A 27,741-nucleotide genomic window follows, 5' to 3' on the forward strand; every position below is an offset into this window, starting at 1 on the left:
CTCAGCTCCAGGTCCAGTTGCCATTGCTAGTTGCAGGGGGCGCAGCCCACCATCCATTGCGGGAGTCAAATCGGCAACCTTGTGGTTGAGAGGACGCACTCCAACAAACTGAGCCATTTGGGAGCTCAGCAGCAGCTCAGCTCAAGGTGCCTTGTTCAATCTTAGTTGCAGAGGGCGCTGCCCACCATCCCTTGCGGGACTCCAGGAATTGAACTGGTAACCTTATGGTTGAGAGCCCACTGGCCCATGTGGGAATCGAACCAGCAGTCTTTGGAGTTAGGAGCATGGAGCTCTAACCGCCTGAGCCACTGGGCCGGCCAATATAGTTACCAAATTTTTGAGTAACACTGAGTATTGCTGAAAGTTATTTCTTTATAATAAGTGAAATCTATTGCCCTCCAATTTCTCTTCATTGGACCTAGTTTTACTTTGTAGGGGTAAATAAAACAATCTAAATCTGTCTTCCATATGGATGCTTTTCAAATACTTGAAGATAGCAATTGTGTGCCTCATGCTAAATATTTCTAATTCGAACTGATAACTTTCTTGCAAAATTCTTGCCATTTCCACTTCACTAACAAATTTCTCCTCATTGGTTAGTTTGCCACAGAGTAGCAATTCCCCTAGTCACTTCCTCTACATGATAAAACTGTCAGGCAAATCAGGAAATATGTAGATCACTGCTTTTCAGCTGATTCAAATATAGCAATTTTGTAATCTGCATTATGAAGGCAGCTTCCTTTTTTTTTTTTTTTTTTTAAATCATCTGGACTGCCATATCAAGCCTTTGGAAATGACCTTAAAACTGTTTGGAGGGTGAAAAAAATTAGAAGAGGCTAGGATTCAAGTAATTACTCTTGCCAGGCACAAATTGGGACCACTCTAGAATCTTTTGTATCTAGTGTTCTTGTTTTAGATATATTCCTTGGATTTTTATCCTTTCAGGTGTTGGAACCTTGGAGAAAGACTTGTTATATCTTGCATATTTATTGTGTTTATTTAATGTTGCTATTTGGGCCTCTAAGACCATCCATTTTCATCTGGATGCCCCTCTTTACATCTTGGGTCCAGGAGCAACAGTGTGGAGTTCTCACCTAAGACAATGGGAGCTGCTTCTCCCAGAGAGCTGTGCAAAGTCAGCAGTGTGCTATTGCTAAGACAGAGTGCCAGAGCAGAGACCAGAAGTAGGGACCAAAGTGTGCTGAATATGTAGAGAGCCAAGAATCACATTTGGGAAGATGTGGGGTTTCTTACGTGAATGATTTGTGTATTGGAAGACCATTTATTGGTTAGAGCGGGTATAATGCATGGATGTGTAATCAGCCATTAGGGCCCAGGGTGAACAAGGGGAAGTGAGTTACTTACCCCTGTACCTTTTTTCTGGGTGAAGAGAGACAAGGAGGTCTTTGAACTTGACTTTCTATAGTACATTTTTGCTTAAAATTGCTATTGAGGCAATGTCTTCCAACTGGTCCTGTTTTCCAAATTGCATTCCTTATTGCATCTCTCAGGGCAAAACCCCTTTGAATATTGCCACATATGTGGAAGTCTTTCCAAATTTCCATTAGTGTATAGCCCCCAAATTGGCATATGTGTTCTAGTAATTTTCTGTTGCACTCTGGCAAGCATTTTGTCACTGATATAAACACACTGATGCCTTTGAGACCATGCCAATTCCCAGTGTTGGACCCTGCACATTTTATATTAATTGCTGTCTTCTCTCTATGTTGGTGTTACGTTCTATTTACAACTCCAAGTCCTCTTCTTCCATCTCTGTTCTCTCCCAAAATGTCTCTATTTGCTGGTAATATGTGAAGCCTAGACCAGGTTTCCACACATCTGTCTGATCACCAGCTGCACAGCAGCTTCAGAAAATCGTTTTTAGGTAGATAAAGTAGGGTAAGAGCTGGGGTAAATATGTATATCCAGTGTGCTAGGTTATCAGGAATTTCTTGGAATTTCACATTCCAGGAAGCTCATCTAGCACGAGTATGCCTGGGTCTCTGAAACATTCTGTCATAAAATGGACTGCCTTGAACCCTCACTCCCCACACTCCACTTGGTAATTTCCCTGTGACGCTGATGTTGAATTCCAAAGGCCCTCACAGCTCATGCTACGTTAGTGTCATTCTCCTTCCCACACAAGGAGTCTAATAATTTGGTATAACAGGGAGAAGAATACCTTGCTCTAAAATGATCATTTCAACTGAGATAAAATTGGGTTTTCCACCTTAGTTCAAAGCAACCTGGATAAACTGAAAAACAAAATCACAATATAGAATTAAGAAAACTCCCTTCTTACCTGTATGTCATTTGGGCATCTGGTCCCTCAAAGAATGAGCTCAACTTAGTTCAGTACCCTAATATCATGGTCTGTGAGGGTCAGTTGTCATGTGATTCCTCATGCTTCTCTCTGCCTTCACCATCCCCCTTCCTTTCAGATTATCTCTGATCAGCCCCACAAGATCCTGGAGAGGAAACCTGCACAGTCACCATTTTGTATTCACTAACTTGACGCTTTTCATGATTTGTTCTTGTAGATCTGCATGAAGAATGGTGGTGGTGGTCTCAAAGAGATGTCATATCATTGAAGGCTTTGTTAACCTCCATCCATAACCCTCTCCCTGCTTTTCTTCCTTTCTCTCTTTCACCCTCTTCTGAAGATACCACAAAATACATCCCTTTGTCCTACATAGAACATTCTACCCTCATTCAGAGCCTCTCAATTTCTCAGCTTCCAACACACTCAAGGTTTGACAAGGCATTTCTTCTGTATAAATACAGCACTCTCCCTAAAGGGAATTCTTCATTCCACTGGAAAAACAGATTTTGAAAGGTCCTGCTAATGGCAGAAACTACTTAGTGCCATATTCTGGGAGAAGCCATATTTCATCTTTACTTTTATAGTCTACTTCTGTTTTAGTTGATTTTTTGCTGAATAGGTTCAAATAGCACAAGCTATAATAATTTTTACAGGCATCTGAGACAGAGAAATACTTTACTCTCGACCCAAATAGTGTCGATTTGGTAATACTTTCTATTTGCATCTCCTTTCCTTGAGACTCTAATTTGATGCAAAATCTCAGCTAGTGTGATTAACTGATTTTTCGTTATTGCTGTGTAAACTAAAGCTGAGATACTCCATGTCTACCTCCCTCTCATTCTCTTTATTCCTGTTTTGCTGCTTGCCCCTGTTTAAGCAGATAGTTTGAAAGAGGGAGAAGGGGGAGGAAAAGGAGGCAGAGGAGGAGAAGAGGAAGAGGAAAAAGAGGAAGGGGAAAGCCTACTTACTGTTGCTATTTTCCCTTATTTGCTACAAATGCTGTCTTAAGCCCTGGAGGTCTCCTGTTCCAGTCGAGCATGTTGCAAGAAACTTTCTGTTTGGTATATATTAAGTAGGATTTTAGTTAGTGAAAGGAGGACAAACTATTTATTAATGGGATGGATGGCCAAGAATGCCCATGGTTTATACAATAATATAACAAAAATTATAATGTTATAAATTTCTGTTTAATGTACTCTCTTTCTCCCTCTCTCTCTATTTTTATCTCTCTGTTCCCCCCCCCCCCCAGTTTTATCCTGCTTTTTAAATACTTTACTAGTATTTAACAGTGCTTCCTCTCATGTCTTTGGACACTGCGAATTTTACACGACTTCCCTTTTAGGAAGAAAAAAGAATATGAGTGGTCATCCTGCTGCAAAATGACTTGGAGTTCCCTTACAAGCAGGAGCATTAGAAACAGTGAACGGAAGGCAGATCAGAACCTTAGGCCTTTTTAATGATTTACTATAGGAACAACTGGCTACATTGCTTTAAGCCTTTTCAGATTTTTCTTCTCTGTTCCAGGGTTAGGGAGCAGTACTTATTTTCATGGATGACTTCTTGTGCTATTCCTTCAGATTCAGAGTGCCTGAACTAGTCAAATAGTGCTCAAGACTTAAAAATGTGTGTCCCTTGATCACTTTTACTTCTTTTAGCTATTTCTTCTGATGTTTGCATGCATATTCCAAGAAAAAAGGTATCTACAGCCATCTTTTAATGAATCAGTTTTAGGTATTATTAATTGACTTCTGTTTTAGTCCAGACACAAAATGAGAGACAGACACAAACGTGAGAAATTTATCAGGGGAAATGCCTGAAAGAAAAATGAGAGGGGAGCTGGGGAAAGGCTAGGAATGTTATCAGATTGCCCTACAGATCCTGCTAAGTCAGGAGAGAAGGAAAGGAGGGAAAATGGGTGGAATCATCTGAGACCACAGAGCAGTTCTAAGGGAAGGTCAGCAGACCACTTGAGAATCTTCAAGTGACAGTCACCTGCTGGAAGAATCCCCTATCTTCCAGGAATGTACCCATCTTAGTATCCCTTTTTCTCTCCGTCATTGGCTGGAAGCAGCCCATGGGAAGTATGGCTTTTACGTAAATGTGGTGATGGATTTCAAAGGGCAGCAACTGTGCCTGTTGGACAAACATGCCCCTGCATTTGGAGATCTGAGAAGCGGTGTTCTCATGCCTGCTACCATTTCCAATATGACTGGTAAAGATTTTAGCTCCCTTACACAGACCCACTTTTCTTTTTATTCCCTCCAATATAATTGCACTCCAGTTTTGATTAAGCCCTTATTAAGTACTTTCAATATGATGATTATATGAATTTCTCCCATCGCTGAGCCAGAAAGTGCATTATAATTATAGTGTATTTATTGTGCTCTTTTTGTTTTTCTTAGAGATAATAATTGCCTTGTTTTTCCCCGCTTGCTTAGTTTTCTCTGAAATTATGGCTGGAGTTTCCCACAATTCTCAATAGCTCTCAAATACCTCTTACTATAAATTTCCAAGTAGTCAAATTTAGGAGCAAATGTACAAAGTTCAGGAGTGAGCTGGTCAATGTTTAATAACCATCTCTCCTTAGGTGGCAGAGACTAAACCCTGATTTTTAGGTTTCTTCCCTTCCATTTTGTAAATACTCCCACCATAGCAGATTTCACACTACTAATGTGAAGTCACTAAATACAAACTTAGGAAGAGAAACACACAGCTCTTGTGAGCCTGTACAAATGGGCTCTGGCTCTGACACACCATTGAGCTAGCCCTCCTGGAATCTCTCTTCCTCCTGCTCCAATCCTTCTCTAGGCCAGCTGTAACATCACCTCTCCTGTATGTCCCTGTTTTTCTTGTAATTCTTGCAACACATATTGTCTTGGTAACCCCCTCATTTTGATGAAGCCTGTCCTCTGGTTACTTATTGAGAAAGGCTCGAGAAACTTGACAAGCTTCCATGTCTGCTTGCAAGCTGACATCTCTGAAAATGTCTTTCCTCGATCCTTCTGTTTCTTTGACAATTTTCTTGAATATTGAACTCAGTTTTAAGCTTTTATCTCCCTTAGAACTTTGTAGGCATATCTCCCTAGATTTTTAGATTCCCAATGTTGCTGTTGAGAAGTTTGATGCCATTCTCTCCCTAAATCTTTAAATGTGACAATTTTTCTTTCTATAAGCTTTTAGGATCATCTCTGTCGCCTGTGGTCTGCAATTAAATGATGATGCCCTTTGGTGTACATCTTTTCTCATTCGCTGTTAGTAGCAATCTTTCAATCTGGATACTCACACATAAATATAAGTAGTTCTTTTAATTTGGACACTTATTTTGATCAATTCTAGGTATCTATGGTTTTACTGATAATTTTATCCCTTTCTTATTTTTATTTATATACTTCTTTTTATGGTCCTACTATTATACAGATATTGGGCATCTTGCGTAGACTTTGAAAACAGAACCCTTTTTTATTTTCTGTTTTTTTTCTCTTTTTGCTCCTCTTTCTAGATATTTCCTCAATTTTAGCTGCTGAAGCTTTCTCAGAATTTTTTATACCTGCTATCAAATTTGTAATTGCCAAGAACTCTATTTTGTTCTCTATTGTTTCCTCTTAGTAATACTTTTTTTGTTTCTTGGATGCAATATATTTTCTTATCTTTCTGGGCATATAAATGATAGTTTCTTTGAAGTTTTCTTCTTTTCACTGTTTATTTTTTTACTTCTTTAGAAAAACTGTTTATGCTGTTTATCTGCCATGTGGGTGGTACCTTTTTAAAATATCTGGCAATCCTGTGTGCCCAGACTAAAATAATAGATTGGAAGTTCGGGGTGCATACGTAGGTCTTCCTGTCAGGTGGGCTTCACTGCATTTTTATTTTTTTGAGGACCACTTAATTTTTTCATTTTGGAACCCCGAATGCCAGAATCTATAGATATTTTCTTCTGAGTGGTTCAGTTTCTGAGAGAAGTAGCTGCCCGTCTTCTGCCTTGGGGGATATAAGTCTGAGTGCTGGCATTCTGGTGGAGGATGTGGCACGGGTTCCTCTCTCCATGTTTTCAAGTCTTACCATAGAAGCTTATCTAGACATTAATTGGGGGCTTACTGTCTACAGGCACTGTGGAAGATTCAGGAATCTGAAGAAGGAATCACAAGGATCCTACACTCAAGGAACTTGATCTGGTGAAGGGGCAGGAGAGCAACAGACAATTATAATCCAGTGTAGCAATGTTATAAGAAAGCTGTAGAAATTGCTCTGGGAGCCTTAGCAGTGAATATGTAACACGCTATCACGTCTCCAACTCAAACATACACAAATCACCACAACCATATACTCCTTGCCTGTGTGTGTGCTACTCACTGGATCAACGTTGTATTCTGTTTTTGTCCCCCCAGCCAACAAGGAGTTCATTTCCCTTTTCTTCTGTTATCCTTCTTAGTTTTCTGGGATTAATTATTTGGTTTCTCTCAAAAGAATATCATCTTGTTAGATGATATTAGCAGTAGTTAAGGTTGAAATATAATATTGTTTACCTGAGGAGGAAGCATGTGTTATAAATAGAGAAAGTGATTTTATACAGACTGTTATGTAGAAGGCCACAGAGGAGGGTGATATAACATTGTTAAGGACATCCAAGAAAAATATCCTGGTTAGAGGTTTATCGGAAACAAAATGCAAGGTTTTAACTTGTTTCCATAAGTATTTATTAAAAATTAATTTTATAATTTTTATTTTCTTTTAAATTTACAAAAATTCTGTTATAAATGAATGTATTTTATATAAACAAGTTACCTTCAAGTTTTCATGTTTAAATATTTTTCTGTCATTGGGAACATCGGGACAAGGCACACATTTTAGTGCACCTGTGACTGACTGGATTCATCCATTAATAACTAACTTACATTTTCAAATTACCAAGTTTGAACACACTTCAAGCTTACACATTTTTGATATACATAGTCATGTGACTGAACTCCAGCCAGAAGAAGGTAAATGGAAGTAATATATATCATGTGCGAGCCTAGCCTACAAAACCTCCCCATGAGAGATCCTCCGTTCTTGTTTTTCTTCTTCTGGCTGAACACAGAGGACATCAAAGCCCTCTAGGAGAGCAGAGGCACAGGAAAGTAGCTTTATCCCCTGAGTACATTTCATGTGAATGAAAAACAAAATCTGTTCTACAAACTACTGGAATTTGGGGATTTATCTATTAAAGTGGCTAGTGTTAACTTAAAGAATACACCTCTTCAAACAACTATTTTTTCACATTCATTTATTCAAAAAATGTTCAGCACCAAACAGCAGGTACTATATCAGGTAATTAGGATACAATGGTAAATAAGACTGATGAGGTGCTTGTTCTCTTGGAGCTTATGTTCTCATGGCAAGGAGAGACCCACTAAGCAAGTAAGGAAATAAATAGTATACAAAGATCAGATAGTGGAAAGTGCTAAGAAAGAAATCCAACAGAGTGAAGAGCAGTAAGATGAAGAGAATAATTTAGATGTGGGGTCATGGAAGGTCACCTGAGGCTATGACAATTTCAACTGAGGATATAACATTCTGAGGCCAAAATGATGCCTTAGCTACGTTTCCAAATGCTTCTTTTTACAAGAAGTATTTTTCAAAATAAAAACCTCCTTTGTAATATCTTTTCAAAATAATCTTTCCAAACACTGTGAAATGCTTAATATTTCTGCTCCCTTCTCTTTCTGGCATGGATTTGGGCTTGCCTTGGCTAGGGACGAACAATAATCGATGGAGCCCAGCCACACTTCAGAAGCTGTTTCTCTAAGACCTGTGATCTCTAGGTTCCACTTGAATTAAGATGGGTGAGAGTAATAAGAGACTTATCGGGGACAACTTAATAAATTATATAAATGTCTCCTCACTACGCCATATGTACAATATGAAACTAATATAAAAGAATATGGAATGTCATCTATAATTAAAAAAATAGTCATGGGGATATAAAGTACAGCATAGGGAATATAGTCAATAATATTGCAATAACTATGTACAGTGTCATATGAGTAATGGGCTCAAAAGATCTGCAGAGGTCTATACTCAAAATATGAATCTATTTATGTAACACATGCAATTAAAATGTAATGCATTTGTCACATATATGTTTGTATTTTCATGAGAAAGAGATAGAAAGATTGTGCATTAACAGCCTGACCTCTGGGGAAAATGGACAAAGAGAGCTCAGTATTTGTGCTTCCAATCATTTCTCTGAGTTTCAATCACAAAGGTTTAAAACCAAAAATTGAGTTAAAAAGGAAAGTTTTCTACTTTGCACTTAATGCTGGGATTCATTTTGAGAGTTTTTCAGTATTGTTAGTATGTGTATAAAAACAGAATATTTTGTAGTTGCCTATGTATTGTAATTGCCCTAAAGTGCAAAACTAAAACAAAATATGTTCAAGGATGTTTTAAACTAAAGAACAAAGTGCTGAGATTTCACAATTGCTAATCTCTGTGTAAATATTTGGCTCACCAAGTTAGACAAATAAAATGACCTCATTATTTACACCCATGTAATGGGAAACACTGAACATTGGGGGAGAATTATGAGAAAAATAATTACTCTTTTTTTAAAAATTTCATATGCCAAGGAAACAAGACAAAATTTTTATTCTGCCCACAAAGAATGAACTCTGAGCAATATGGAAATCCTCCACCAGAGTATAAATCATTGTATGTAAATATTTTGTCAATTATACAAAATATTTTGTAAATATTTACATTATACGTAAATATTTTGTATTTCTACAAAATTTTAATGATCTTAGCCTTTGGCTTACTATTTCTATATTTAGTAATATATTTTATAAAATAGTTGCATAAAATTGAAACTATGTATATAAAAGCACATTTATTATGTTTCCACTTGGTTTTCTAATAGACACCACAAATTAAGGTGAAAAATCACACGCTTGATTTTCCCACTCCTGACTCCCAAGCACTGCGCTTTCAAAACCGATTTATTCTTCGTCTTTCCCCAATTCAGTAAAGGGCAACTCCATTCTTCAAGTTGCTTGGGACAAAAACCTGAGTTTTTACATTTGTTCTGCTTTAAAATGATATAGTTTATCGAAATGTTTATCATTACTTCTGTAGCTATTCTGCTGGGTCACTGTCATCTTTCTTCTGTACTATCAAACTATCCCTTTCCTGGTCTGTTTTCTCATTTGCCACTCTTCTGTCATTCTCTACAAGGCAGAGAAGTGTTTTACAAACATAAATCAGATTGGGTCAGTTGTCAGCTCAAATTTCTCAGGTGGCTTTCTCTACACTGAAAGCAAAACAAAAGCTTCTTACTGTGGCCTGTGTGGTCCCCAGTACTTGTAAGTGGGCCCTGCCTACTTCTCGAAGCACATCATCTACACCCCTGCCCACTAGTTCCTCCACGCTGCCTGCCCTCAGTGACCCTCACGCAGTTCTTTGGAGAAGTTTGTTTCTTCGTTAGCAAATTTGTACTTTCCTTTCCCTAAATATTTGTATGGGCTGTGCCTTCCATCCACACATATTTCCACCCCCAAATCTTGCTTTCTCAGAGTTCTTCCCTGATCCTACTATTTTAAACACTCTCTCATAATATTTGTAGTCTCTTTATTGTTTGTCTCTCCTACTAAAATGTGACACAAGGAGTTTCCTTATTCACTGATGTTTCCCCTGGATCTAGAACTTGTGCTGACACTAAATAAGTGTTTGTTATGTAAGTTGGTAAACAAACAACCTGAGAAAAACTGGAAACATCTTAAATGTCTATCCCAAGGGAGTGGTTAAATATATTAGGGTGGTGCAAAGGTAACTGAGGTTTCTGCAATTATTTTTAACCTTTTAAACTGCAATACCTTTGCACCAACCTAATGGTACCATTTAATACTGTGTACCCACGAAAAAGGATGATGTTAAACTCTATATACTGAAAGAAAAGGCTATTGGTGATACATTAGTGACTTTAAAAAAGCAACTTACAGAATATAATGTATATTATGAGTCTACTTATGTAACATGCAATTAAAAATGTAATGTCATATAAATGTACTTGTTCATATATATGTTTTTGTTTTCATTAGACAAAGATCGAAAGACTGTGTATTAACAGCCTGACCTCTGGGGAATGGAATTGTGGGGAGTGGGTTTATATGATTCACTTTACATATTTCTCTTTTGAAGTTTTGTAATTATACTTTTAAAATAATACATTTTAAAGCGTCACTCAGAAAGTTCTTAGTTTTAAGGCAAGGAATTAAAAGAATGTCATGAACAAAAATTATTGCCAAAGTAACTAGGAAAAAAACATCTCAAAACAGTAGTACTCTCAGTGCTACACATAGAAAGGACTAAGTAAATTTCAGTTGATAAACCAATGCTCCTGTCAAAGAAGCCAGTTTCCCCTTAATATCTGCAAGATCTAGCTGTGACTATCCGGATCCTTGCTTCTTAAGAGAGACTCATAGAATCTCAAATCAGAGATTAGAAATCAAAGCTCTTTATGACTACAAGAGGTTATTTTTTTTAAAGCACAACAACATATTTATCATTTGTTTTTAAGAAATTGTTTTTACTAGTGGTTTATTTTTAATCATTTGTTTTTAATAAAAATAGTCTGACATAAAAGCAGACTGTAAAGTATGTAAAAAACACAGAAAGCAAAATTTGTCTTGATGCAGTGGGAGTCAGATTTTTCTTTCTTTCCGCTCTTAGACCCATTGTCCAGTATTAGGTAGCCAGCCTAGTTCTTTCTCCTACGTTAGTTTTCATTCTTAAAGCTCAAAAATATCTACACATCTCTGGTACCACTGATATGTGAAAGTATAAACTATAAAGAGTTTATCATGGGGTTAAAGTTTCAGATACTCCAAGAATTGAGTCATCTATTGTAATGTTACCGTATTTTAAGAGATTATAAAAAGAGCAGCGAGTATGGAGGGTCTACAAGGGACAGAATCCAGAGAGAATGTCCATAAAACCGTTGCACTCTTTTGGGCTAATGAAAATGGGAGACCCTAAAGGAAGTTTCCAAGCGTTGAATATCATAGAAGTTAAGTCTGTCCTTTGGAATGTGGCTGCCTGCTTAAACTTGATATCTAACCACTAGCTATCACTGTGTACTTGTTGACATTCTGTGGAGCTACTGACTAGAAGGCTACTTTGAGAATAGTCTTACTCAGAGAATAGTCTTAAACCTTCCCTGTGTAAATAACTTCTCTTTGTATTTACTCTCAGGGAGGTAGCTTTGTCCACCTTTCAATAGAAAGAAAAGAAATGAGATATCCTAAAGACAAATTACCTTTTAAGTATGTTTATATAAAAATAGAAGTTTTTAAGAGGCATAGAATAAAACGTGGGTCTGGGTATTAAAATTACATTAATATTCTTGAGAAATAGAAAGACAAGTCATTAGTTTTATTCGTTCGACTGCTGCTAATTTTGACAGCATTGAAAAATGTGAAACAAAGCTTTGAAGCATTGACTCTAAATTTAGATCCTCATCATTAAAGGTGCATACATATCTGGCTGTAACTCATTTATTCATTTAAGTTTGGTTTTGTGGGCAACCACTGACTTCAAATTGAGTATTTTGTATACGATTTATAGTTGCCAAGGTACATTCAGGAAGAAATATGTATGAAAACAAATTTTTCAATACAAAAAAAATTGTTGTGACTTAAAATACCTTGAGAGTTATCTGGTTTGCATGTAATTTTCCTCTGTTCTTCCTGTCTTTCTTCACATCTACCTCTCTCTCTTTTTTCTTTTCTTTTTTTTTTTTTTTTTTTTTTGTTGAGAGCCCACTGGCCCATGTGGGAATCGAACCGGCAGCCTTCGGAGTTAGGAGCACGGAGCTCTAACCGCCTGCGCCACCGGGCTGGCCCTCTCTCTTTTTTCTGTGTGTGCCTTTTAATACTCATAGTTCAAGTATTATGTAAATATAAAGAAAGCACTGATATATACCAGTCTTCTCACCTTCTCATTTTATATTACAAAATCTTATATGAGATCTTATATGAGTAAGGATCTAAAAGTGAAGGTCTGGGCTTATTGCTGAGTAATGAATCCTGATGCTAAGAGTTCACAGGAAGACACCACTAGAATCCATTCCGTCCAGCTCTCTACCTCTCCTTAAGTATTTACTGAATATCCACTATGCACTCTATACTAAGGTAGACTAAATTAGTACTGTGAAAATAGCTACTGTGTTTGAGAAGCTTATTTTCTTGGCTGAGAGGCTAAGATGGCCATCTTGAAACAATTATTGAAAAATATTAGGGATCTCTAACTAAGGGCTAGAGAGGATTAATTAAGTGTAAGGAGGATTAATGTGAGTTGGAATAGTGAAGGAAAGCTTCAAAAGGACAACTGGGTGTTCAACTGGGTAAGATTTGAGTAGGCAGGTGAAAGGAAAAGCTTATGAGTGAATACAAGGAGGCAGACATAACACATTCTGTTAAAAAGGTCATATTGAAAATCACTTTGGTATTGTTGACTAATGCAAGTTGTATTTCCCTGTCTTGGGGTGGGAGGTGAGTAGGGTAGAATATGGAGGAATCGGCAAAGGATCAGGGAAGATCTGGCTGGAAGAAAGCCAAATATAAGAATAGAACTTGTGGGGCCGGCCCTGTGGCTCAGGTGGTTAGAGCTCCGTGCTCCTAACTCGGAAGGCTGCCGGTTCGATTCCCACATGGGCCAGTGGGCTCTCAACCACAAGGTTGCCTTTTGAGTAGGTTCAATTCTTCGAGTCCTGCAAGGGATAGTGGGCTGCGCCCCCTGCAACTAGCAATGGCAACTAGACCTGGAGCTGAGCTGTGCCCTCCACAACTAAGACTGAAAGGACAACAACTTGAAGCTGAATGGCACCCTCCACGACTGAGATTGAAAGGACAACAACTTGACTTGGAAAAAAAGTCCTGGAAGTACACACTGTTCCCCAATAAAGTCCTGTTCCCCTTCCCCAACAAAACCTTTAAAAAAAAAGAATAGAACTTGTACAAGCCTTTTAACTACTCTCACAAAGAAACCTTAATGCTAGTAATTGAATATGCTCACAAAATTGTCTATTTCTGCAAAGAGAATTAAATGCAAAGGAGATTAACAGAAAGTCCCTGTTGTTGAATAACAAACCACCAAGATAACTCCACAATAATACCAAATATTTTGAGGCTCTTGTTTACTGTGCAATTCTCCAATTCTGGCAGAATAACTATGTTTATTGTCTTGGCTACATGCAAGTCTGCTATCATTTCAGATTTTTTCAACATTAATATGACCTGTTTTGAGCCACAAGAGAGTAGGAATCCCATGAAACTCATTTGTTACAGCGCTCAGCACAAATACACTAATTTAGTCAACTCTTGAGATGCTGTTGTCTGAGGTTGAGGTTATGCTAACTTAAATTAGTCTGTTTAAGCTAAAATGGAAGATTGATGTTGATTAGCAATGCAGTTTGTCCCCATGCTTGAACTGTTCCATTCCAAGTTAGATGTTACCTTCTGAGTAGAGCCATTCTGTGAGTGTCAGAAGAGAGCTAGAGCTCATAAGAGTTCATATGATATTGTAATTGATAGTGAGTAGAAGGTATAATATGGTGAAAAGAAAGGTTGACATTAAGCCATTATTAGGAATATAATCTTTTCAAATAAATACGCGTTTTTTCTTTCCTGGAGGTGTTCATTAGTTTATTGTCAGGGGTTCTCTGTACTGTCAAATTGGTAAAGCAGTGTTAGACCGTCTTGAAGATCATGTAAACTTCTCCTTGAGGTTCCAAACTCTAGTATATACCCAAACAAACAAATCCCGAAGTCACATCTAATAGAGAGCTTCAACATATTTTTGGTTTATATTCATCTCTACAGTCCTACTTCTTTCCCTGACATGACAAAGAAAGAGCCCTGCTTTCTATGGTCTGCTTCTCAACCTTTCTTTCCTTGTTCCTTGAATTATTCTTCTTTCCCTGTTAATTCCAATTCTTCCTGCCTACAGGACCTCTCTCTCTCTCTCTCTCTCTCTCTCTCTCTCTCTCTCTCTTTCTCTTAGGACCTGTCTCTTTTGCTTTCAACAATTTTCCAATCTCTCATATCATAAAAATATTCAGTAACATCTTTATCCATCCATCCCCATTGCCATCTTGTCTTTATATCTTTCTGTCAAATTAATCTATGGTGATTGCCTCTGCTTTCTGGCTACCCATTTCCTTGGGAAGATACAGATCTTTTACCTCTCTACTCTCCACCTGGTGCAAAAGTCTATGACAGTCTTAAATATAAGGAGCTATGTGAGCTCATAAGAAGGGCAAATCACCCCGTTGTGAAGATAGAGGTGGGAGATGAGCCATGAATGGCACCGAAAGGATGAGCAGAGGTTTGGCAGATGATGAAGGGAATAAGAATGTTGCAGATATAGGAAACCATGTATGCAGGCATCAGGAGGTGAGAGACCGTGGTGCATTCAAGGAATAGAAATTCTGTCTTGGACACAGAGAGAAGATAGAGGACATAGCAGAGGTCCAATTACTCAGTCTTAGCATGAATGAGAGCTAGTAAAAGATTTTGAGTAGAGGCCTGCTGTCATCAGATTTAGAAATGCTGCAGGATGAAGAATGCATTGGAAGAAGGACAAGAACAGATGGAGGGAGACCAGTTAGGAGGCTTTTTAGGAATCTGGGCTAGAAATGATGGTGGCCTGAATGAGGGTGGTGGCAAAGGAGATATTTAGGATAGAGAATAATAGAAGAAATGGGCATTTTATATATATATATATATATATATATATATATATATATATATATATATATATATATATCAGCTGGTATGCTTTAGGGACTGTTCCAGGCATTAGGGACACAGCAGTGAATACAATACATAAAAACAAGTGACTTCCCTTGGGAAGCTAATGCTCTAAGGGCAATGTAGACAATAAAGAAGACAAGCAAAATATATGTATACACCATAGTGATAAGTGCCAAGGAAAAAAATGGGAACCAGAGGGAGAAATGGAATATTGTAGGATATGACTGTGTAGGCAGGGTTGCATTTTTTGGTATGGAGTGAGAAGTTCTGGAAAGACTTAAGGAAAAAAATGGAAAAGGAAAGAGGGAGTTAGCCTTGTGAATATCTGGAGAGGAAACCGTAATGTGCAATTCTTGAGATGGGAACATGTCTGGTGACTTGAGGCACATCAAGGGGACCAGTGTCACTAGAGTGAATTGAAAGAGGGTGAGGGAGGTGATGGTTAGTTTTATAGGTCAGCATGGCTAGGCTATAGTTTTCAGTAGTCAACCAAACACTAACCTAAGTGTCTCTGTGAAAGTCTTTTGTAGACGTGGTTAACATTTATAATGAGTACTCTTTAAAAAAAAGAAAATAATTCTTGATAATGGGTGGGGTCTCATCTAATGAGTTGGAAGGCCTTGAAAGCAAAACTGAGCTTTCTATGTGCTGTAGACTGAATGTTTGTGTCCCCCCAAGGTTCAGAGGTTGAAATCTAATCCCCAATGTGATGGTATTTAGAGGTGGAGCTTTTGGGAGGTGATTAGGTCATGAAGCTAGAGGCCTCATGAATGAGATTAGTGTTCTTATAAAAGAGACACCAGAGAGATCCCTCACCCCTTCTGCCATGTGAGGACAGCAAGAAGACAGGGTGGCTATCTGTGAACCAGGAAGCAGGCTTTCATTCACCAGACACCATTTCTGCTGGTGGCTTGACCTTGGATGTTTAGCCTCCAGAACCGTGAGGAATTTCTGTTGTTTATAAGCCACCCAGTCTTTGGTATTCTGTTATAGCAGCCTGAACGAAGATATCCTAAGTAGAAGAAATTCTACCTCAAAACAGCAACATCAATTTCTGCCAAGAGTTTCTAGCCTGCTGGCCTACCCTGCAGATTTCAGACTTGTTAGCCTCCCACAATCATGTGAGCCAATTCCCCAATTCCTTGAAATAATTTCTTTCTCTCTCTCTCTCTCTCTCTCTCTCTCTCTCTCTCTCTCTCTCTCTCTCTCTCTCTCTCTGCATGTATGTATGTATGTGTATCTGTATATAAAAATCTACTGGCTCTGTGTCTCTGGAGAACCCTGATAATACAAGTAGTAAGGTAGTGGGTAAGAAGACTGAATCACCTATGTCCTTGTAGGTCTTGGTAAGGACTTGAGCTTTAGGTTTTAGACGAGAAGCTAGTGGAGGATTTTCAGCTGAAGCATGACATTATCTCCTGTTTTACAGAATCACCTGGCTGCTGTGTTAGAACTAGCACAAAGGGGAATAAGAGGTGATGGTTGCTTGGATTGGGGTGTTAGCAGTGGGGGTGTTGAGAGTTGATAGAATTCTGGATATATTTTTAAGGTACAGCAATGGGGTGTTAGCAGTGGGGGTGTTGAGAGTTGATAGAATTCTGGATATATTTTTAAGGTACAGCAAAAGCAAATGGAACTGTTTTTATCATGGATGTGGGGAGTGAGACACAGTAATCAAGGACGACACTGACTGTTTTGGCCTGAGCAACAGGAATAATGGGGTTTGCAGCGGGTTTGGGATAACATCAAAAGCTCAGTTTTGGCAACATTACCTTGAAATGAATGTTGGCCACACAGGCAGAGATAACAAGAAGCCATGTGGATATGTGTCTGATGTGCAGAGAGGTTCAAGCTGAAAATGTGAATGTGGGAATGATGACTGATATTGAATGTGTGTTGTGGGGATCCGAGGATTTTGGTGAGGTGAGGGAGGAGGGTGGGGGGAAGGAAGGAGTCAGGTAGTACCCCAGGTTTTTGGCTTGGACACCTGTTAGACATTCTCTGTTAAGGAACACAGATAGGGTAGAGAGACGCTAGGTTTTGCATTTGTTGATTATAAGACATTTATTTAACTGGTACTGGAGATAATCTAGGACAGGATGCAGTCTAATTTGATTCTTTTATAGATGAGGAAACTGAGGTTCCAGAACGCCTAGCTTGAATTAGATTGCCCAGTGTTCTTTTTTGCAGTACTAGAGCACCTGCAATTATAGAGAAGACTATAAAAATAAAAGGCTTATCTTCCTAATTCTGAGGTTGACCCAGTCATTCCTAGACAAAAACAAAAATAGAAAAGAAAAAATATTCAGTGGTCAGATGGGCTCTAAGGTCAAGTGGGAATTCTTATCTATTTCGGGGAAGATGTAATGTCCAGTGTAGATTAAGACTATACCAGTATCTTCAGGCTCAGTATTTTAATTTCAGGAAATTAGATTATTGATATTGGGCCAGGCCAGAATGGACCTTTTTCAGGTAGAATAGTTGGGCATCTGCATTGTAGCATTTTATTTCACCATAAAATAATTTCTAAACGAAATATCTTCAACTGCTATCAGAGATTTCCATTGGCTGATCTTGGAATATTGTTTGAATACCAAGGAAAGCTTGGGTAAAAGGAAGCAGAGGGTGGTTAGGGTGATGTTTCAACTCTCCAAGAATTCCACTGAGGTCATGGGATAGTGAGGTCAGCAAACTTGGGCTCAGATTCTCAGCTTGATCTCTGAGTAGCTGTGTGATTTTAGGTACATTTGTTGAACCTCTTTGGACTATAGTTACCTCTGTGATAAAATGGGGATAATGATGTCACACACAGAGAATTGCCCAAGGGAATAAATCTGTCAGCCAGCCTGGAGAGGAGGCTGTTAGTAATTGTTCCCCTTCCCCACAGTAAAGTCCTTATTAGCCATTTACTCACTAGCCAAATTGGTATTGAGGATGTACCAAGAGTGAATTTTAACCCTTTTCCGTGGCTGATTCCACACTCTTTCTAATTCTTGTTTCCATTACAGAGTAGATTTCTGGCAAGTGAGAACAGTGGCATGGGGACAGGGCAGGGAAGAGGGTTTCGGAAAGTGAGCAGGTGAACATTCTCAAAGGGAAGAGAAGAGAGGCCACTGAATCCTAGCAGTTCTGTGGCAGGGCCCCAGGATGACAGCAAGGGATCAGAGGAAGGCTTTCCGGGGTCCATGGAGGGCAGGTTCCTTGCCACAGTCGGGATTTCTGTACCCCACAGAAGAGAGCGCCATCTGTCAAGGTCCTAGTGTAGGGCCAGTGTACCATGACCGTTGACATTAGGGGTCTTTCCCATTTACCCCAAGACAATGGAAGCTTCTTTGATTTTGGTGTGATGGTCGGAAGTAGCCCTATTGATGGCTAAGATGGATTTTCCCAATAATCTGTTGAGAAGTGGGTTCAGGGTTAGGATTCACCCCATTCAAATAAATTATAAATTTTCAAATTTAGAGTCACCGCTAAGGTGACTCCAGCTTCCAAGGGCCTCAGCTCCTGCACACCGCTGCCGTGTTCACAACTGCTTCAAGTCCTCCAACAAGACTTGCACAGGACGGCAGGGGCGTTAAATGGCAAACTGTGCCTAGCATGTGGTTCACATTCAATAAAAGGAACTGATTACCATTTTGTCAGCATAATCACCAAGAAGTAGTACTTATTTCTCAGAAGAGTTAAGGCCAAAGTTCATCCAAGTGTTAATTTCAGACAGGTGTGTTAAGAGCCAAAACATGTTTGTTGTGAAAAGAGGGAAGTTGTCAGTACACTTTGGGCCTCAGTTATCTTCCTGAAGTTTCTCTACTGGCTTCCTCCTAGCCTACTTCACAGTTCCACTAAGCAAGCTAGAACAGGTATAACTTAACTAAAAGCATAAACAATTACATCTATTTCAAACCGAGTTAGCAGCTGACTGGAACAGACTCTACGCCTTCTAGAGTCATTCTCAGATACTCTAGCAAAGTGCTACTGCAGTATGGCTAATGTATGGAAAGGAATCTAAGTTACAGTATTCAAATGAAATATATATATGTATATATTTAAAGATTTTATTGGGGAAGAGGAACAGGACTTTATTGGGGAACAGTGTGTACTTCCGGGACTTTTCCAAGTCAAGTTGTTGTCCTTTCAGTCTTAGTCGTGGAGGGCACAGCTCAACTCCAGGTCCAGTTGCCCTCGTTAGTTGCAGGAGGCGCTGCCCACGATCCCTTGCGGGACTCGAGGAGTCCAACAAGCAACCTTGTGGTTGAGAGCCCACGGCTCCAACCAACTGAGCCATCTGGCCACCCGGGAGCTGAGCGGCAGCTCATTGACTTCGTTCTAGTTGTGGAGGGCGCAGCTTACTGGCCCATCTGTGAATCGAACCAGCAGCGCCTTTGCCCATGTTGTAACCAACTGAGCCACCCATCTGCCCCCAAATGCAATGTTTTAAAAAGCAGGCATTTTTGACTCAGAAGTCTTTACATCAAGCTAATGTTGAATACAGTCAAACAGTAACTGTATTTTGATTCTCTGTATTAGAAGACAGTAATTGATGGGAAAGAGGGAGAAATTTGTTGTAGGAATGATACCTTCTGTGAAATTTTCTTACATGGTATAGAATGGTATAGTGTCTACAGTATAGCCTTCCTTAAACAAATTGTCACATGATCATGATAATCTCCAGTGGCACTGATGAGATTACTTAACTTGTTCAATAAGTGTTTAGGACAGCACCTGACACGTGTTGAATAAAGAAGTTTCTGCTTAGAGACTGGATCAACATCTTTTATCAGGAAGTGTCTGAATCTAAATGTGGTTCATTTGCTACATTTTACAGGGGTCAGTGACTCTGATTTATGTTATCTGAATATGAACCTTCTGATACAAGTTCTTCATATGTATGTATCTAACATTGTCCTGAAAATATTTTTCTTTAATAGAAATCCAACAAACCTTATTTTTTAATTTATAGGTCTGATCTTATATTACCATCTCTCTGAGCCTCATTCTCATCTGAGAAATTTCCAGACACGAAAATAAAAAATAAAAAATACAGACAGACCTTTGATTACATAATCCATTTTCTTTTAATTTGAAAGTTAAGCCATGTTCTGTGCCAATCAAAAAGATGGAAATACAAGTTTAAGTTTGATCCATTTATTATTGTTGCCACTTATGAGTCTATTCTCCCAGTTCTCTGCCGTAAGTCCCAATGATGCTTTTTCACTTGAAGCACGTGTCCACTTCTAGTTTCCTTGTGCTGAAATGTTTGGTTTTGGAATGTGAGGTACCTCTCAGGAAACAGAGCGGTAAGGTGTAAAATGAAATGTTGGAGTGACATTTCTTACATCACGTGAAATTCATTGTGAAACACCACTAGAGATAGTCTTTCCTTATATTTAGGGAGCTTAAAGTTTCTATTTTATGTACAATAGAAAAAGGAAATGTGCATTATTTAAAATTTAAGTGTAATTAAAAATAAAAATATATCTTAAAAATTTATAGTACAAATGTTGCAAAGCTTTCATATGAGCCACAAAATCTTAGAAATTATTGTAAAACTGCTTTTGTTCTTTTTCTCCATTTTCCATACAGTCGATTGCTAAGGTATTTCTCTTTCTGTATTGTATGACATTAGCCTTCAGTTAAAGAACAATGGTAATAAATGAGGACTGCCAGAGCTTCAAAAGGTGATATGAAAGAAAAAAAGATAATTAGAAAAAGCACAAGTCCGAACATTAAAATTCTGATTATTATTAGACGACATGAACTTAGCCCTGGTAAATCAACTTCCAAAAGTACTTATTGTCCTTCAATTTTTATATCCAATAATTGCATCAAACCTAATATTGATCTTTCGCTTTAAAATTGCCAGGAAACGCTCAGGAAAGATCCTAAAAGAAAGATACATGAAAATAATTAGGAAATTAATATTATGTGCATTTGTAAGATATCGTCTCTTAAAATACTTGTTTATCACGTATCATGTCCATGTTCATTTTAAACACGATTAAGAACTTTAACTCACTGTCATTACAGCATGTTATTCCCAGTTAAATCCATTTTCTTTTCAAAAGGAAAAGGAAGGAGGTTTAACATTCTTTAGGGTAGAAGTGATTTGAAATATTCAGTTTTTGAAATAAATATATGCCTATATAGAGCTAAGAGCTAAGAGAGGAGGTGAATAGAACTGAATCATTGAGATGCTAAAGGCTTTTTTAAAAAAAGAACCTGACATTGGAAAAGCAGTGAGAAGAGGAACTAATTTTATACTGTATAATCCAGAATATTATTAAAATGTTCCACTAAGAGACTAGGGAAGTAGAATTGCTAAACGAAATTGCAGACAACAGACCTGGCTTTGAGTAGAATGCTGAAAAAGTTATTTAACTATTGATTTTAAATTCCTCATATGTAAATGGAAAAATCAACACCTACCCCACAGTGTTCTTTGAAGAATCAATGTGTTAATATAAAATACCTTAAACAGTGATAGACTCATAATAGGTCTAATGTTTTTCCCCACCTTATACTTAAAAATAGTGAGGAACTTATCACATTCCAATGAGTCTGAGAGAAACTAAACAGAATATGTAAGTCAGTGTAACTATATATAGACATCGGCCGAGATGGCATTAAAATAAAGTTTTGAAATTGCTCCCCGAACATTCATGGTCAAGGCAATGATAATGATAGGGTAATTATAAAAATAATAGTGGTATGTAACATTTGTCGAATATTTATAGTGTATTAACTACTTTAAGTGCATTATTTTATTTATTCTTCACAGCCCTATAAAGTCTTATTATTGTCTCCATGTGACAGATAAAGACACTAAGCATCAAAGAAGTTAAATAACGTTCATGTTCAGACTGTAAGCATGTGACACAAACATAGCTTCATCTAATTTGAGTCTTTATGTTAAAAGTCTAGGAAATTTATAATGCTAAGTGAAATAAGTCAGACAGAAAAAGCAGAGAACCATATGATTTCACTGATATGTGGTATATAAACCAAACACAACAAAAGAACAAGACAAACAAATGAGAAACAAAAACTCATAGACACAGACAATAGTTTAGTGGTTACCAGAGGGTAAGGAGGGACGGGGGTGGTAGATGAGGGCAAAGGGGATCAAATATATGGTGATGGAAGGAGAACTGACTCTGGGTGGTGAACATACAGTGGGATTTATAGATGATGTATTACAGAATTGTACACCTGAAATCTATGTAATTTTACTAACAAATGTCACCTCAATAAATTAAAAAAAAAGTCTAGGAAATAGAATTAATTTATTCAATCAGCAAACATTTTGGTGCCTCCTATGTGTTCACCAACTCTTCAAAGTGTAGGGGACGTAGTGATTAAAAAACAGGCAAAATCCCTTCCCTCGGAGTTATATTCTATAGGACTGTAATCACTGAGTGCTTACGTATGTGACGTGACAAGTAAAACGCTAAACACTTCACAAGTTTTACCTCGGATTTTATTCACCAAGGAGATTCTTGGGATTTATTATCTAAACCTCTAAGGAATGTTTAACCACAATTACCAAAAGAAGTGGCTAAAAAACCTGACACATGTCACTTATGCTTTAGATCTCTTGAATTTTTTTCAGTCAGTGACTCTTATTTAAAGTATGCTCTTTGAACCAACTGTCTGAGGCAATTGTCCGTGAACATACAGGTTTCTGGATCCCAGCTCAAACCTCCTATATTAAAATCTCAAGAGGTGAGATCCAGGAATCTATTTTTTAAATCGACTTCCCAGATGATCCTGATACCAGTACCACGTTGGACAAGCCTGATTTAAAGGACATGCAGGAAGAGGTGTTTTTTTGTTTTGTTTTGTTTTTTAACCTAAGGCACCTATCTCTTCAGTTTCCCCTCATCACAGCTTTCCCAAATGAGTAATGAAGCAATGTGTTATGATGAGGCATTCTTTAAACCACTGGTTTCCAGTCTTATCTGTACATTAGTATTACCAGCAAAGTTGTATCACTTAGAGACCTGGCCCCACTCCAGACCAAATCAATCAGAATCTTGGAAAGTAGGTCTCAGGCATTAGCATTTTTAAAACTCCCAGGTGAATTCCAATGTGCACCAAAGTTGAGAGCTACTGCTCTAAATAAATGCATATTCTAAATCTAAATAAATGCATATTTTAAATCTGAATATGCATACAACTCACTCGTGGATCTCATTAAAATACAAATTCTGATTCAGGAGATCAGGAGATTCTGCATGTCTAACAAACTCCCAAGTGATGCTGATACTATTGGTCCATGGACCACATCTGAAGTAGCAAGGCTCAAGAATCTCTACAATTATAAAAGATTATTTAGCAATTCCCAGGCTTCAGTGTGATTTTGCACAAAATAAGAGCTCATGGATTATCTGTTATATATTTAAATGAATATCTAAAACCTACCTATGGACTCCTCTAATATCATTATTCTATGATTCCATTATGTAGTAATATTTAAAAACTGTCATAAACATTCATTTATAACATAAGACTTCCAGAAACATATACATTTCTTTCTTAAAAAAAAACACAAAAACTTATAAACTTGTGGAAATTATTCAGTTCATTTACCCAACTGCTATATCAATCTTGCTTCAATGATTAACAAATGTAGTTTAAAAATTGATGGACTCTTTAAGCCTATTATTTTTATTAACTTAATTCCACTTAATTGTGCTTTCTAAAAATTTGGTTTTAACCTGAGTAAAAACATGTAATAGATAAATATTTATAATACAGACAAACATAACTGCTGCTTACCTTTCCACCACTGTTAAGAGGTATACAGAACGTGGAACAAAAATCATTTTCTGCTCAGTCAGGATCCCATTCATCAGCTGGTTCACCACTTCCTCAGGTTCCAGGGTGGGTCCCAAACTGAAATCAGAGGCAGTCTTCAGAAACAAATCATTTCACTGAGTTATCAGCTTTAGTTTAGTGCTAAACAAATAAATTACCACACGAAACCATGAAGGAACTGACTTATAGCTTCTAGCCCATCATAGTGCTCAAAAATGGTAGCTACTTTAGCATTAACAACACTTACAACAACAGCAACAACCATTTAGGTCCTGCTTATCATGTACTGCACACCGTACTAAACATTCTACACAGATTATCTCACTCAAGGTTTACAACAACCCTACGAAGGAAAGATTATACTCCCTATTATGCAAATGAGAAACATAGAAATAACCAGGACTCAAAAATAATTTAGCTGGATTAAGACTGACAAATTCACTTTCAAATCTTTAGAAGTCTTGGGAAAGAAGTTAGATACCATTCTACTAGTTTTATTATGTACTAAACCTTTTTAGTGAACATTTTCTAAAGTGTCAGAGGAATTAAAATATAGGAACGTGCCCGGCTCTAGGTTCTTGATCACCATATGGAACCCTTATATTGTGTTTGATTATCTGACGTTATCACTTTATTACTAGGTCTTGATTTAATTTTCAACTTTGTTACTTAGTTTCATGTTACATCTTCACTGTGTAATCACCCTGGTATATGCACTACTGAGTAGCAGGTGATCCCTAAAATGTGTCCTTTGTTATTTGGGTGTTAGAAGAAGTGCACTAAGAATAGAATTGCACAAGAGTTGGCCCCGAATTTTTAACATTTTACTAATGATTTAGAAAAAAAGACACATAATTAAATATACTCATGAAATCTGCCAATGTCTCCAAACTGTTGGGGTGATTAACATTTTGGGGAGGCAGATTTTCAATGGTGTGACTAGCTAAAAGAAGTGAGACAAAAAGAATTACATGAGATTTCTTAGGAACAAATACAGAATAGTTCATTTAGAAAAAATATATGCAGTAAAGTAAAAGTGGGACAACTGAGCAGTGTAGCCTTGTACTTAACTCATAAACACAGACAATAGTTTAGTGGTTACCAGAGGGCAAGGGGGGTGGGGGGAGGGAGATGAGGGTAAGGGGGATCAAATATATGGTGATGGAAGGAGAACTGACTCTGGGTGGTGAACACACAATGGGATTTATAGATGATGTAATACAGAATTGTACACCTGAAATTATGTAATTTCATCAACAATTGTCACCCCAATAAATAAATTTAAAAAAAAAAGAAAGTAAAAGAAAAAAAGTGAGTATGGTAAGTGGATTCATGAAGGAGAGAGAGCACAGCATAAAATATATATGATATGATATTTCATTCTCAGCATAGGTTAGTCATTTATTAGAATGCTGTGTTCACCCCAGGACCCTGAATGCAAAGTTTAGAGAGGTGACAGGAGAAGAAATATAATAACGAAAGTGATGGCTTTTGGCCCAATGGCTGTAAAAATGAAAGGCAATGGAAGCCTGAAGAAGACTAAGCTATCTTTTAGCCTGTGGCATAAGCAGGTAATGTGTGCCAAGGAGGATGAATCTAGAAACTGAAGGATGCCTGTGCCTTGAAAAGTGTTCAGAGGGAAACTCACTTTCTAGCATACTGCTACTCAATTTTCCCAAGCTCCATGAAAGCTCACAAATACCTGTCTAAACAGGACAGCACACTCCCTTATTCATACTGTGGCCTTGCCAACCTACCAAACAAATGGGGCTGTACTGACTGAACTCTTCTTCTTGTACTTGATCTCTTTACCTAAAACAGTCTTAGCCTCTGTCCAAGGAATTTCTTAAATTTCATGGCTATCCAATCATTTTTAAAAGACCAAAAGAAAAGGCTTTCAGAAAAAAATTCAGCTTTGTTACAATTATTGGCAGCATAAAATCTTAATCATTAAAAGGTCAGTATGTGGAAATTTTTTTTTCTGATAGTCTAATGTAAATAAGAGTTTTAAATCCTATTAGATAAACATTCATAATGGATTTTGTAGAAAATATCCAAAAACACTTTGGGTTACTCTGTTGGGGAGCAGAAGGAGAATACATGTGGGAGCATAGGAATACTTAGAAAGAAAGAGTATTTTCAGATAGAAGGACTGTGTTTGATTATCTAACTTTACACTTAAGTAGCTGAATAATTTGGGGGAAGATATTTCTACTCTTTGAAGTTCTGGTTTTTGTTTTGTGTTTAATCTGAAAAATGAGGATAATGCAGTGGTATACTGGTAAATGTTTAACAACAGACTTTAAAGGGGACAAAACTATCAGTTTGTAGCATTTTCCAATTTCTATGGTTAAATACTCATTTCTTGGCCAATTTCAAGCTACCAACATGGTGTCACTGAATAAGTGTAATCTATCTTCAGTCCACTGGTAATATGATGATTAAATGGGAAATGCACATGTAAGCACTTTATACAGTTATACTATCAAATTGTTACTCATCACCTTCTCATATAATACCTTTTTATGGTAGTAGCCAATAAAAAATGATATCTTTCTGTAGCACATTGAAAAACTAAATTTTTAGAGCAAATAGATTTTGCTATATACAGAGAGTGCCAAAAAAAAATGTATACACATTTTGGGAAAGGAAAAAAACTGTATTAATTATACTCAATATATACCAATAACAAAAATGAATACAAATCATGTTTGACTTCTGCAGTTACAAGAGGTTCTCAAAGTGGTTACCATCAGCATAATTTTAATAGTTTTTTCCTTTTTTAAAATGTGTATACATTTTTTTGGCACCCTCTGTATATATTACATGTCGGAGAGTAAACATTTTAAAAGGATGTTCAACAAAAATAATTTTTTGTTGTCAAAAAATTAATGAGAACATCCAATTACACTTAATGTTAATAAATTCAGATTATGCTGCATTATTTATATCACTAATTGGAAAGAGATAACTTATATGAGAAAAAAACATTTCATTAAAAATTGTTCATATACCTAACAATAGAGTCCCAAAATACATGAAACAAAAATTGACAGAATTGAAGGAAGACATGAACAGTTTAAAATAAAAGTTTGAGACATTAATCCCACTTTTAATGATTGAACAAATAGAAAAAAGATCAACCAGGAAACAGAAGACTTGAAAAAACAGCATAAATCAACTAACTCTAACAGCATCTATAGAACACTCTTTGCAACAGCAGAACACATATTCTTCTCAAAGGCACAAGGAACATTCTCCAGGACAGATCATATGTTAGACTACAAAACAAAAGTATTGTTAAACTTAAAAAGAAAACTGGATAATTCAGAAATATGTGGGAATTAACTAATGGGACAAAGAAAAGAAATCACAGGAAATTAGAAAATACTTTGAGATGAATGAAAAAACGTAAGATACAAAATTTATGAGATGCAGCAAAACAATTGCTCAGAGGGAAAATTATAGCTTTCAGTGCCTACATGAAAAAAGATCTCAAATCAATAAACTAACTTTCCACTTTAAGAATTAGAAAAAGGAACAAACTAAACCTAAAGCAAACCTAATGAAGGAAATAGTAAGATTAAAGCAGAGATAAATAAAATAGAGAAAAGAATCAATGAAACTCTTAGTTAACTCTTAACTAACTCTTCGAAAAGATCAACAAAATAAGTAAATCTTTAGCTAGACTTACCAAGAAAAAGAGAAGACTCAAATTATTAAAATCAGGAATGAAAAGTGAGAACATCAGTACAAACCTTACAGAAATAGAAATGATTATAAGAGAATACTATGAAAAAGTATATTCCAAAAATT

At 37.2% G+C, this 27,741-nt stretch overlaps 1 protein-coding gene across 1 annotated transcript in view; it reads right to left on the bottom strand.

Moving 5' to 3' along the window:
• Positions 1–19,150: 19,150 nt before the first annotated feature.
• Positions 19,151–27,741, bottom strand: part of HSD17B11 (hydroxysteroid 17-beta dehydrogenase 11) — a 28,747-nt gene continuing 20,156 nt past the window's right edge. Inside the window, exons 6-7 of the mRNA XM_081051145.1 lie at positions 23,887–24,003; positions 19,151–20,990 (exon numbers count right to left, since the gene is read on the bottom strand). Coding sequence (XP_080907271.1) covers positions 20,909–20,990; positions 23,887–24,003 — 199 coding nt within the window. The 3' untranslated portion in view covers positions 19,151–20,908. The remainder of the gene's footprint in view (positions 20,991–23,886; positions 24,004–27,741) is intronic.

The sequence above is a fragment of the Rhinolophus hipposideros genome (assembly GCF_964194185.1).
Source record: "Rhinolophus hipposideros genome assembly, chromosome: 1".
Classification (NCBI taxonomy): Eukaryota; Metazoa; Chordata; class Mammalia; order Chiroptera; family Rhinolophidae; genus Rhinolophus; species Rhinolophus hipposideros.